This window comes from Serinus canaria, chromosome 5 (assembly GCF_022539315.1).
Source record: "Serinus canaria isolate serCan28SL12 chromosome 5, serCan2020, whole genome shotgun sequence".
Taxonomy (NCBI): domain Eukaryota; kingdom Metazoa; phylum Chordata; class Aves; order Passeriformes; family Fringillidae; genus Serinus; species Serinus canaria.
This window is the reverse complement of record NC_066319.1, coordinates 14,924,544-14,937,449: the sequence shown is the minus strand read 5'-3', so window position 1 is coordinate 14,937,449 and position 12,906 is coordinate 14,924,544. Positions and strand designations below refer to the sequence as shown.

At 45.0% G+C, this 12,906-nt stretch overlaps 2 protein-coding genes across 2 annotated transcripts in view; both read left to right on the top strand.

The window, feature by feature from the left end:
• CD81 (CD81 molecule) overlaps nt 1-12,906 on the top strand; it is a 548,624-nt gene that overhangs the window by 481,366 nt on the left and 54,352 nt on the right. The window lies entirely within an intron of this gene.
• SLC22A18 (solute carrier family 22 member 18) overlaps nt 5,787-12,906 on the top strand; it is a 59,900-nt gene continuing 52,780 nt past the window's right edge. The window contains exons 1-4 of the mRNA XM_009102202.4: nt 5,787-6,246; nt 7,591-7,688; nt 9,784-9,929; nt 10,801-10,933. Of these exons, the coding sequence (XP_009100450.1) occupies nt 6,091-6,246; nt 7,591-7,688; nt 9,784-9,929; nt 10,801-10,933 (533 nt within the window). The 5' untranslated portion in view covers nt 5,787-6,090. The remainder of the gene's footprint in view (nt 6,247-7,590; nt 7,689-9,783; nt 9,930-10,800; nt 10,934-12,906) is intronic.

Here is a 12,906-nt window from a genome sequence, read left to right as displayed (position 1 = left end):
TTCCAGACATTGCTGTGATTCCAGAAGGTGGCTGTGTAATACCAGCTGAATGAAATATTGTACATTGCAGGCGAAGTTGGAGGCTCCATTTGTGTGTGCATCCGGATTTGTCACTTCTAGAATGTTCTTTGGCCGTGAACCTCAGACTCCCAATGCACTGTGTGTATCTTGGAGCCCAGGGCTTCATCCATTATCCAGCAGCAAGTTGTCTGAAGCCTGGGCATGCCAACATGCCAGGAAGCTGCAGACACAACCACAGAGGCAGCAGAAGCATCCATTGATTCTGGGCTGTCACCACGGCTCATTAGAGTGTGGAGTTTTGCCTGGACCCTGCTCAGCAGCTGGTGGAACAACCAGTCCTTCCATCACATTTTCCTCCAGAGATGGACAGGTCAGGCTTGCTGGAAACAAGTGTGGAGGAACAGTGTCAGGTCTAGGAGAGAATGTTTGCCCTGCAGCAGACCTGGGCTTTCACTAAGGGTCGTCTTTTGCTTGCTGATTTTGCTTGCTGATTCTTCAGTGTTCTGGCATAACAGACTGGAGGCATTTGCTGCTTTTTGGTGTCCCTGCTTGAAGGGGAGGCAGCCCAGCAGCCCTTCTGCACTGCGTGGCCACAGCTCACTGAAACTCGAGGGGGTTCTGTTTGTTTGGCAGAAATTCTGGGCAGGGAGGGCCACAGCCATGGCCACAGCTGGGAGATGATCCAGTCCTCAGGCTGAGCTGAAATCATCCCAAACCACTCAGTGTGAGCAGGCACAGGAGGCTCCTGCCCCAGTGAGGTCCTGCTGGAGCCCAGGAGACTGGATGGGTACAAAGAACTGAGAATTTCTTCCTATTTGGTCATGTCATTTTTGGTGTAACTCCCCTGAATTCAGGCCACAGGATTTTTCCAAAACTCCTTTACAATTGACACAGTCTCTGTCTCATCTGCGTGCTTTGTTGTCCAATTCCAGCATTCAGAAATGTTCTCTTTTATTTTAATTTTTCCAGAATATTAGAGAGAAGAAACTGCCCTGTGGTTAACAAGGGAACTGGCATCCAAAGGATGACTGAATGTGACTCCAACCTCTTCCACAGACTTCCTCTGTTTTCAGGGAAGTCATTAAACCCCTCTGTCTGTTAGAGTCCCATCTGCAAGACAAGGAGGATTTAATGCTTTTCCCTCCTCTGAATCTCAACCTCTTTCTTTTTGAAACCTCATTTGGTGCCAGTGGTTACAGAGCACCAAATGAGGCTTCAGCATTAGTTGGAGCTTTGGGGGTTTACCATTAAAAAGTTAATAATAACCAGCCATATTTCATGGAATCACAGAATGCTTTGGGTTGGAAGGGACCTTTCAGATAAAATGTGATTTGCAGTTTAATATGCTAAGTAACAAAGACTTTACCAAGAGAATGAACAATAGCCTTTTCCATTTCACAAAATAATTTGCCAGGCATAATAAGTGCACCAGCATTTTTATAAAAACAAATTATAAATAATTGCTTTTTGCAATTTAATACACACATAGAAAAAGCCAAAAGAGCTCAGCAGCTACCAGGAATCTGATTTCATTGTCGATTTGGACTGTCTCTGCAGTTTTTATGAAAATCCCTGAAGACTGTGCTATTTTGTAAACTAAACATGGCTGCTTTTTTTTTGCTTTTTTTGCTGGCCATGTGGAGTCTTTTTCCATTCATTAGTGAGCTGCTTTTTTCATGGACACAATTAGACAAAGGAATAAATCAGTCAACAAACTTGGGATATAATTTTGGCAATACCAAGCCATCTACGCTCTTATTTGCTTAACTGTATAAATCTTTCACCAGAATACAAATGAGGCCTGTTCCCTTAGTCTTGGGGCTGGGGAAAGAGAGGGATCAGGCCAGATCCTGCAGATTTGATGGCTCCCACCAACCATGGCTGGTGTTGAGCAGTTTCCCTCATTACATCCATTCAGCATTCCCACTATGAGGAGTCGCTCCGAGATAATTCTTCCATTTCCTTTCTCGTGTTACAGAGTTTAAGAAACATGCCCGGAACAATGGATCCCTGAGGACTGGGTCTCTGTGAAGGGTTGTTATGTCCCTCCATGTCTGAATGTCTGCCTGCCTCACTGGATTTGGTTGGTGGCCTCTCAGTGCTCTTCCAGAGAGAGGAAGGGTTTCCTCTGCTGCTCCTTGGACAGGGAGACGGGGCATGTTCATAGTGCTTCAGCTTGCACCTCATGTCTCTCCTGGCACCTGCAGTACACAGCACACAGAGATGCTGTTTCTCTTTGCAAGGAGAAATGAAAGTTTTGCTGACAGCAAGAGGCAGTGATTCCCTCCCTGACATTCCCAGCCAGCTGTCATGCTTGCCATGGGTATGTGAGCACACCCACAAGGACAAGGATTTGTGACTGATCTCTGTTGGAGCAGGATTTGCTTCATCCCATCTCTGATTTTTTTTGTGCAGCTGAAGGCACTGGCCAGTTCAAATTCATAGAGGATTGAGGCCTGAGATATGCCCTTCATTGCAGGGCATTAGACCTGCATTTTTATCCCTCTTCAAGGCTCATTTGGGGCTGAAAACTTGGTTTGACTCCCTGCAGGCTCCCACCCAGGGTACCTCATGTTCCTCCAGATCATATTAGCTTCCTCTGTGGAAAAAAAAAACAAGTTCAGAGAAGGATTCAAGATTTATTTCCCACCAGTTCATTGTTTTCCAACCAACATTTTCAACTTCTGGTACTGATGTGGGTGGATTTCCCTTCCCTATGCATGTGCTAGCCTTGCTTCCCATTCCAGCAATTTAAGAAAAATTTTTGCCCAAGTAACATAAACAGTGAGCCTTTATGATTTTTTAAAAGATGTTCTCAGGTTTCCTGCTCAATTTTTTTCAGAGATCAGATAAATAGGCCTGAGGAAAGACACACCAGGAAGGCAACTATAAATACTCCAAAATTGCTGAGAATAAGTGTCAAGGCTTAATGCATAGCTAATGGACTAATCTGCAATTTTACCACAAGATATTTATCTCCTTGCTTGTTTTCATGGTAGTCTCCCTGAAATATATGTCTATTCAAACTTTATTTACCCTACTCAAGAAAACTCATTTCCTCTTCATAACCTGTTCCTCCCCAGTTTTAAAATTAATTTTGTTTTTCAAAGATGGCTTGTCAGTGACCGAGTGCTAGTCATGGTGTAGTCTATAATTGAGCCAGAAGGAGCCTTTAGATAAAAGTGCAGTGCCAGCTTATGCCATCTGTCACCAGTGGTGCATTATCACTGCAGGTATAAATGAGCTGGCCCTGAGCTGCATGGCTGCAAACGTGGTGCTCAGTGGAGCATAGCTGGGAACAGAGTTATAGTTAGAGTTAATCTCTACCACACTTAGACTCCTGCAGACATTTTCAGTCAGACTTCTCACTCAGGGGTGGAGGAGAATTTGTCTTGTGTCAATCACAGTGGCTGTATTCCCATCAGTGCTCCTGCTGCCACGTTTAGCCCCTAGGCCAATGGATTCATGGGGCAAGATTCTAAAAATCAGGTGCTGAAAGTCAGGAAAATCCAAATGCCTGTGCAGAAAACCTTGCAGGAGGATACTGAGATGGTTTGAGGCTGCCAACATCTTGGCCAGGTTTGGAGAATACAGCTCATCCCTGCATCCTTGGGGCCAGGGAAGCGGGGACATGACCTGGCCATTGGCTTAAAACTGCCACCTTCTTGCCTTTGTCCTGTGTGGGTCAAAGTGCTGGGATGGGAGAGAAAGGATCCTGCCCAAGGACACGACTGCTAGAAGAGGATCACCAAGCTGGGCCCAGGGCATTTTCTTTCTTGCAGCCTGATGTGGGATACTAAGGAGCAGTTTTGGGTGCTAAACCATCCAGGGGTGGGGGTGTACAGGAACTGATAATCACAGCTTATTCTCCATGGACATGATAACCACAGCTTATTCTCCATGGCACCAAGTTTAGCTTCCTGCTTTTTAGAACTGTGCCTTTAGCCCTAGAGGCTGGGAATTAAACTCTGTGGTTTTTTACTCCACTTCCCTTGTCAATGCCAGTAAAAAGAAGCTAAATCCAAGGGAGAGCATGTGTCTGGCTAGCTGTCTGCACTGCATGCCCTGGCAAGACAAGGCTCCTGTCTGGTGGAGAGTGGCTGCATCTGCAAGTCTTTGCTGCCCTGGTCGCCTTGCTGGGATCTGTTTTCTGTTGCTGCTGAGACAAACTCACCAGTCAAATTATTGATGCTTTCCAAGTCCAGGGCAGCAAGGTTTCCTGCAAGCACAGTTGTACATTGCTTCTGCATGAGTCGCTTTTTGGTTGTCTCGAAGCCTCCATAAACAGAATTCTGTCATTAATTTGACTCTTCTATTCAATGGTAATTTGTGCATTGTGCCTATCCAGCACAAGCCTGGGAGTGATGATGTTGGTACTGTGCTGAAGGACATTCAAAGTGCAGGCAAATCCATTGTTTTGCTCTGAGATGAACCAAATGTCGAGCACTGATCCTTTGCTGGGTTGGGATACGTGCTGGGTAATCATCCTTCCTCAGTAAAAAATCCAAATTCTGGGGTCTTGTGAGTTGGATCTGCTTGAGTGCTGTAGAAAAGTAATTTTTAAAGATGCTTTTTCACTCATGCTCTGAGTTTGTGCAGGGTTGTTTCTGTGCAATCTCCAATGATATGGTACCAACCCTGATGAAAGATTTAACCTTTGGACTTCCCCCTCCCTTGCCAGGATGTAGAGCCTGGCAGCCTTCAGCAAATCCCAGGGCTTGGTGGTGACATGTTGAACAACAAGGTGTGCCCAGAGATCTTACAGGTCACTCTTCCTAGGCTTGGCTGGAATCCTAGAGCTGTGACAACCCCTTCAGATCCAAGCCAGCAGACATCTGTGCATGTCTCTGTGTTGATGTGTCTGTGTCTGCCTTCAGGGTGGGTCAAGACTCTGGTTCTAAGCTGAGGTGTTACTAAGTTAGAGGGACTGGGTGACATGGTCAGGCTACAGCACAAGAAATTCAGACTGGACAGTAGGAAAAACTTCTTTCCTGATACTTAGAGAAGGGGCAAATCTATTTGCTTTGAGATTTTCAAAGCTTGCCTAGAAAAAGCCACAGATGAACGGAGGTGTTCAAGCAGGCAGGGTGCATGAGCTCTCCTGTTCCCTTCCTTCTAAAAGTCCCATAATTCTGCAAAGTCAGAGCATTGCAATCTCTGCCTTCTTTTTCTCTTTAAAAGAAAGATAATCCTCAACCAGACTTCCAGGCTTTAATGAGTAAGAAAACAAACAAACCCCCAAGCAAATAAGCATAAGCAAGCAGACAAACAAATAAAACTCTAAGTAAGCAAGCAACAAAACCCCCAAAGTCCAGAGTCTTATTTATTTCATTTCCCAGTTGGCAGTCAGCCTCATTATTTGTGTGGATTTAATACTTTTTTAAAAAATGTTTTTGACCTTGGCTGGTAATCTGTAGTTTGAGTGGAATCACATGTGAATGTTTGCTAGCTCAGAATTGCTATAAATTTGCAGCACCTGGAAAGGAGGGAAAATGGCTCAAGTAAAGGTGATGAGAGGGGCCCTGCCTACATGCAAGAGTTGTCTTTGTTCCAGGATCTGTATAAACCTACTGGAATGGGAAATAACTGTTCTGCTGTAAGCTTCACTTGCAACCTCCAAAAATAAAAGCAAAGTGCCTTTCATGAAGAATTAAAACAGCCATCTCTCCTGAGCCACCAGGGGCAGTAAAAGTGAAGGAAGTGAAGCAGTTAAAAGAGTTGAAGAGCTTATCACATGCTCTTGTTTGGGGCAATGTTCACTTTCACTTTGCTGAGACACTCCAGCTGATGTTTGTCGGGATGGCACTTGGGGCAGGGAGCCCACAAGGCTGAAGAACCACATCTGTGCATTGTTGTGTGGTTACCTTTGATCCTGCCTAGCAAGCAAGCAAAGGGAAGAGGAAAAAAAGAAAGAAAGAAGCATTAAATCCGTGGCATGCTGGCTCAGCACCTTTCACACTGTAAGCTTTGAACTGTGCACACAATTTGTGCCCCTTATCTGCAATTCACGTTTGCAGCTAGCGAGTGCCTCCGTGTCATTTCCCTGCAACAAGCCATTCTGGGAGCACCATGAATGCAAAAACCAGCTCTGCAGGTGAGGAAGAAGCCTCAGGGACGAGGAATGAGACCCTGGGAGAGGCCAAAAGGCGGCAAGTGATCCGTGTTGCCTACGTGATTGCAGCCCTAGATCTGACCTTTCTCTTCATGCAGATGGGACTCATGCCTGTGAGTATGGGCTCTCTTGCTCCACAGCACATTTCCTTCAGTGCTGGGCTCTGTGCTTTCCCAGCAAAGCCAGGAGGTGTTTTTTAGCAGGAAAGAGGAAAGGTATCCTTGTAACTGACAGGAGTACTTGGTATTCTTACGGAACAGGCAGGCTGTGTCTCTGTCCAGGGTACAGCCAGGCCATAAAGCAGATTTATTACTTGGGCTGCAGGAGCACCCAGAGCCCTTTCCTGGCCTGGGGGCTCTGGGTGAAGCTGGTGCAGTTTGTGTCTTCTGGCAGGGAGTGTCAGAGTGACCCATCCAGCAGCTGTCAGCAAGCAGAGGTTTCAGACCAAAGGTGGGGTTTTCTGAGTGTGCAATTAACCAGCTCAGTGGGATTCATTGCCTCTCTCTTACCAGACTCTTATGCCTGATTTTATAGAATCAGTGAAGACTTTTGGTTGGAAAACACCCTTAGGGTCCTTGAATCCAATCAGAAACCTAACAGTGCCAAGTCCACCACCAAACCATGTCCCTGAGTGCCACGTTGAGACATTTTTGAGATACCTTCAGCGATGGTGATTCCATCACTTCCCTGGGCACTCTCTTCCAGTGCAGACATGTTTTGCAATATCCAGTCTAAACCATCCCTGCCACAACTTGAGGTCATTTCCTTTTGTCCTGTTGCTAGTTATTTGTGAACAGAGGCTGACCCCAGCTGGCTACCAATCCCTTTCAGGCAGTTGTAGAGAGAGATAAGGTCTCCCTGCACCTCCAGGCAAAAAAAAAAAAAAAAAAAGCATGACACAACAAAAACGTGAACCAGGAATAACTCCCCTTGGCTCTTCAAGGTGTGCATCTGTGTTTTTTTGCAAGCTCAGGCTGTGGGTGTATCATCTAGTAAAGGCAATATTTGCTCATGTTGTACTTTCATTGATTCTGGCTTGCTTGATTAAACAAAAGCTCCAGAACTTCTCCACAGTTATCTCCCAGAGGGTGGCTGGGCTGTCCCAAGTGCAGGGTCTGGAGGCAGGAAGGCATTTAAAACTTTCCTTATCCCCCTTAGCAGTTGCTGAATGTATTCAGCCTTGTTGAGCTGCAAAGGTAAATGGTGATACCAGTGTGCCATCTGGTGCAAAATTGATGGCTTTGATCACATCTCCCTGTCCTTCAGGGTGTGGGATAGAGACATTTGGTCTTTATTAAGCTGCCAGTGAAGATTTCCTCTGTAGGGGTGGGGAACTGAAGGAAGTGGTTGTTTGGAGCTGTGATCCTCTCCACACAGATATTAAGATGCTTATTCATAAAGCTTATTCCTTTTCCAGTTATTTATTTTTTTGTGGGTTTTTTTTTTTTCATTTTTAGTACTTGGCAAAGAGCCTAGGTTTGGATTCAGTGGGGTTTGGCTATCTCCAGACCATCTTTGGTGTCCTCCAGCTCGTGGGAGGTTACATTTTTGGAAGGTAAGTGAGAATGATTCTCATGACCCTTTACATAGCTGAAAAAGGCCAGGCATTTTTACACTTTCATAAAAATAAGTTTGTTCTGGTTTGTGGTCCTGTTGAAATGTTTGAGGATTTCATAATGAGCGAGGGAAAAATAAATGCTATTATTAGAAATACTGCAGCATAGAAGCATCCTTTATATTGACTTAGCTACATTTTAATGGCACACGTTTAAGTGTAACAATATCCTGGGAATGGGCTTAAATCACCAGAGTCCTCAGAGCCCAGGTCCTAACAGTTTAATCCTGCAAATGTTTTATAGCCATGTGTAACCTTGGAAATGTCTTGTGACTGGGAAACAAAAAAAAAAAAAAAAAACAAAACAAAAAAAACCCCCACAAAAAAACAAACAAAAAAACCCAAAAAACCCAAACAAAAAAAAAAAAAAAAAGGAGAGTATTTATTGATGGTAAGTATAGCTGTCAATTACAATAAGTGAAGCAGGTGTCATTTCATCAGCTGAATCTGCATCCATGTTGAATACAAATTTAGACTTGCATGGACTTTTAAGAACTTCTGAGAATCTTTTAAGGGTATCTGTAAACTCAAGCTATCAAAATAAGAAAAGAGTGGAAAAATTACTTGGGTTTTCTGCCTCTTTACCCCATGGAACAGACTCTCCTGTTCCTAATGAAATGCAAATAGCCCTAAAAAATTGAGTGGTGGGAGAATACATTCCTAAAGACCAGGAAAAATAAAACCCTGAAAGATATGTGTAATTCAGTGACAGAAAACTAAAATGGGACTGAGAAAATCGAACTTGTCTTCTGATCCTGCTACTGATCAGCAAATTAATAAATGGATGGGAGCTGCTGATAGGTGCTGCTTCAGTTTACCTGCAGGAAATTTATGTTCTGGCTGATGTAGACTGGGAGCTCTACAGGATCCTCTGGTACATGGGATGTGTCACTTTGAAGATCTGATCTCAGCCCTTGGACACATTTTCAAATAAATAACAGCAACATTTGATTCTGTAGTACTGCTTGGCAGGAAATGCATTTCTAAGAATGGAGATGGTGCAAAAGGGCACACTTTTAATGTTTTTCCTAATAATACACAAAGCTAGAGTAGTATTTTTGTCCTGGATCTGGTGCCATCTGAAATCTGGCTCTCCTCCCTGCATGTCATTCACTAATGCCCAGAGTCACTGCTGAATGGAAGGAAGATGGCAAACCAGCATCTGACTGGGACTGGAGGTGTCCTTTGCCAAACTGAAGCCAAAATTTGCAATGTAGGTTTGAGACAAAAAGGGTTTTTCTAGACATGATACTGCTTTGATGTCGGTGTAGGGACAGATTAAATACAAAATAGGAAAAAAGAGGTTGAGAGAATGCATTTCTTAGCTCAGTTTTTCGTGTTCTTGCTTGATGCTCCTGAACAGACATGAAAAGATAAAGCACTGTGTTTCCTTTTAAGTAACAAAACAAAAAAATCCCCACACCAACAATGTAATGATTTGTGGTCTTTAGGTTACTAACAGCAAATGTGAACTGCCCTGGCTTACATGTAAACAGCAAAGTTTTGGCCTGTACCTCTCCCTCAACACAAAACTTTTAAATTACTTAAGCTTAGCTCTGTTTGTATACCAACCCTGGCATTTTTAGGGAGGTTTTCCTCTTAATGTAAACACAACTAGTTGCTATGCAAGGTAATATTCATCTGCTAACTGTAATATGCAGCTTAAATTAAGGGAAGGAAGAGGGAATTGTAATGAGAAACTCTATCTAGGGCTGTTTTATGGTCATCTTAGCCCCTGTTGCTCAGAACCTGTTCTGTGGTACTCTCAGACTTTGTCCAACTTAAGCTTTTTAAGCTTTTTGGAGTTGAATTAGAGCAAAGAGTTGGAGGTGGGTCAAAACCTGATCTGACAGGGCTTTTTGCCTGTTTGTGTTTTGGGGCTTGGAGGGTTTATGGTTGTTTGCTCGTGTGTTTAGTTGTGGTGCTGTTTTTGCCCCTTAAAGAGGAGCAAAACTGATTTACTATTTGAGAAGTCCTCTCCTTTTTTTTAAAACCTAAACAGAAAACTGACAACCTTGTGCCATTTCTGTACCAGGTTTGCAGATCAGTTTGGTGCCCGAGCAGCCTTGATTCTCTCCTGTGCATCTGGAAGCATCCTCTTCCTGCTCATGACCCTCTCCACCAACATCCCCCTCCTCTTCCTCTCCAGGCTGCCAGGGGTGTTCATGCATGGGATACCAGGTAAGGCCACTCAGGGATGTGTACCTTTCCAAATTGCTTTTCCTGCCTGATTCCCCCCTTCTTGCTTGTTTTAGGGGAAGTCAACAGGTCCAAGAGCATGAAGGAAGGCAGGAGGAAGGGATGGTCCCCAGGGGTGAAACATGAAGCAGCAGCTGTACTGCCTGTGGGAAGCAGTGCTCATTAGTCTGAGTTCCAGGCCCATCTTCCTGTGGAATCTTGAGGGAATTGTTTGGCCTTGATCATCCAGGCCACCATGGGTGCAAGTCCCTGGCTGGCAGCAGTGTTACCCCAGACTTTCCAGCTGCCTTTTTGCAACCAGGATATTTTACACAAAAGCTTTTTCCTTTCTCCTGGTAAAATGAGCACACTGGTAAAAATTAAGCATTATTACAAAGATACTTTCCATTACCCACCGAGCTGTTCTGTTTTGGCTGATGTTTCCTGTATTTTTCATGTGAAAGACATAAACTTCAGCTACTGGAAGTCCATGTAACTCATGCAAGACAAATCAGGTTGATAATGCCCCCTGTCACTTGTGAAGGGGTTTATTTGAGTGGTTTGGATGGTTCTGTTTCTCATGACTGGTGGGCTGTTGTGGTCAAAACTGATGGGTTATGGGGGTGCAAGAGGAGATTGACAGAGCTGATTTGGAGGCCCTCTTCCATGCAAAGTATGAAAATGAAACGCTGGGGAAACTGCCTCTGGCCAGAAACCATCCCAGAAAAGTTTTAATTGAAAAAAAAAAAAACCCAACAAAACAAAAAACCCAAAAAGTTCCTAATGGCTTAGCAATAAAACCACAAGAACTGCTGGGGCATCTGCTCAAACCCTGTGGCAAGGTTCTTTTAAGGGCTCTTTTTCCCCCCTGCAGGTGCTCAGAAGGTGATCACAGATGTGACCACTCCTTCCCAACGTGCTGGTGCTTTGGGGAAGCTGGGCTTTTGCTTTGGAGTGGGCATCATTGCTGGCTCTGCCGTGGGAGGTGTTCTCTCCACCAAATTCGGGTGAGTGGCCCACTTGTTTGGTACTGATTTTCTTGCAATCATTGAGGGAGCTGCTCAGGGATATTTTGCTGCCCGAGAGCTTTTGATGCTGTCTTACTCCTGGGGGCAGTAGAGGACCATACCAGAACTCAACATTTTGCTTTCTGTGCTGCTACAAAGAATACTCACGCTGTTTTCAAGGAGATCTTGTTGAAAATCTCACCTTCTGCCTATTTAAATGTATTTAAAAACAAATTAGATTGAGAAGTGGATTTTGTCTTTCTCCTGATTGTCTTGTCTTTGGAGCTGAGCTTGCTGAAAGAGCTTTTAAGAAATGACACTGTACAACTGAGAAATGGGAATCAGGAGCAACTTGTGAAACTTGTGGAGAAAATGGTGGGGGATGCTCAATATAGGGCAAGACTATGGAAAAGGGGAAGGCAAGCTTGGGACAGTGGGGGAATAGAGTCACAGCAAGATGAAGCAGGCACCTGACAATTCCATGTTGACTCTCCACAGCCTGGCACATTAGAGCAGGCTGCCACCTTCTCTTACATTTTGCAGTAGGAGACAAAAGCTCAAAAGGTATGGTGTGTCAGAGAATTTTGCAGGCAGGGAAGTGCATGTGGCTGTAATCTCCTTGGAGGATTCCCCAGCATTGCTCTGGTGGGGGAGAAAATCCCTGGTGGACATTCAGGTTTTTGTTTTGCTCTGCTTCTCTTTACTATGGATGCTTCTGCAAATTCAGGTTAAAATAACTCTACAGCATAGGATAGAGAGTAAAAATCACTCCCATCCTTGTCCTAGTGCCATAAGCTCTGTGGACTGTGTATGGCCATGCATCTCCTGGGTGTTTTGCACAGGGCCGAGTGGATTTTGATGTGGAGTGTCCTGTGCTGCTCTCTGAATCCCACTGTGCATTCAGGCACTGCAGTGATGCAGTTTAGTGTGTGAAATCCTTTCACAGGCTGAGGAGAACGCTGTAACCTTCGGGAGCAGCCCTAAATCCTGTTGGCTGCTGCACCTTGGCAGTGTTGGCCAAATGACACAAAACTGATCAGGAGGATTCATTTTGTAGTTATTACATGGTTACATAAAATTAAAATTGGAGACATACATTATGTTAACTGATCAGCATTTAAAGGTATTTAATGTTGCTGGCTGAGTGCTGGTTTTAATAAGTATTATTTTTAACCAAATACAGTGATTGTAGACCTTTATGTGTTAACTGAAAGCAAAGGTCACCTCAGTTCTCAGCTTTGGTTATATGCCCATATTTAAACATCAACACAGAAGCAGCATTGCCATCCAGCAAAACTTTATGGGGTTTCACTTTCCAGGGTGTGCATCAGTCACAGGTTTTAGAGAAGAGGCAGGGGGAGGGAATCTCCTGTCTCATTTAGTCAGGGACATTGACTGGAAGGCAGCCTAACTGCATGTTAGGGCTTGGTGCTTCCAGACTCCTCGCTCACTTTGAAAGCTTCTGGACCTTGAACTTTGTGTCGGCAGCACAACGCTGAGAAAAGCGAGCCTTGTCCGTGATTACGGGAGAGTAAGAGCGCTGCCCGTGGAGAAGGAGCTGGCGCTTGGCTTTCCCGAGCAGGGCTTGTTTCCCCTGCGTCCTGCGGAGGGCAGCTTCAGCCCGCTGCTCCTGCCCGGCCTTTGGGGCTGCCCTGCTGGGGAAAGCAGCCTGCCTGCCCGCAGCACCTGCTCTTCTCCCTGAGGATCTGTGCATCCTCCGGCAAGGACGATAGGGATTTCTGTTAGCACGGGACGAGCTCTGCCGTGCTGGCAGCGCCCTCCTGAGCTCCCTGATGCGCACAGAGGGTTGATAGGATGGGTTAAACAGCAGCTTCAGCCTTAGGAAGCCGCTCTGGGGGTTTGGTAGCAAGGTTTGCTGCAGCCAAACCCCACCGTGCTTAGCTCCTCTGCCGGATTTCAGTGCAAAGATTAGAGGAACAGCCCACCGGGCTTTAGGTGTTTTGGTACCGGTG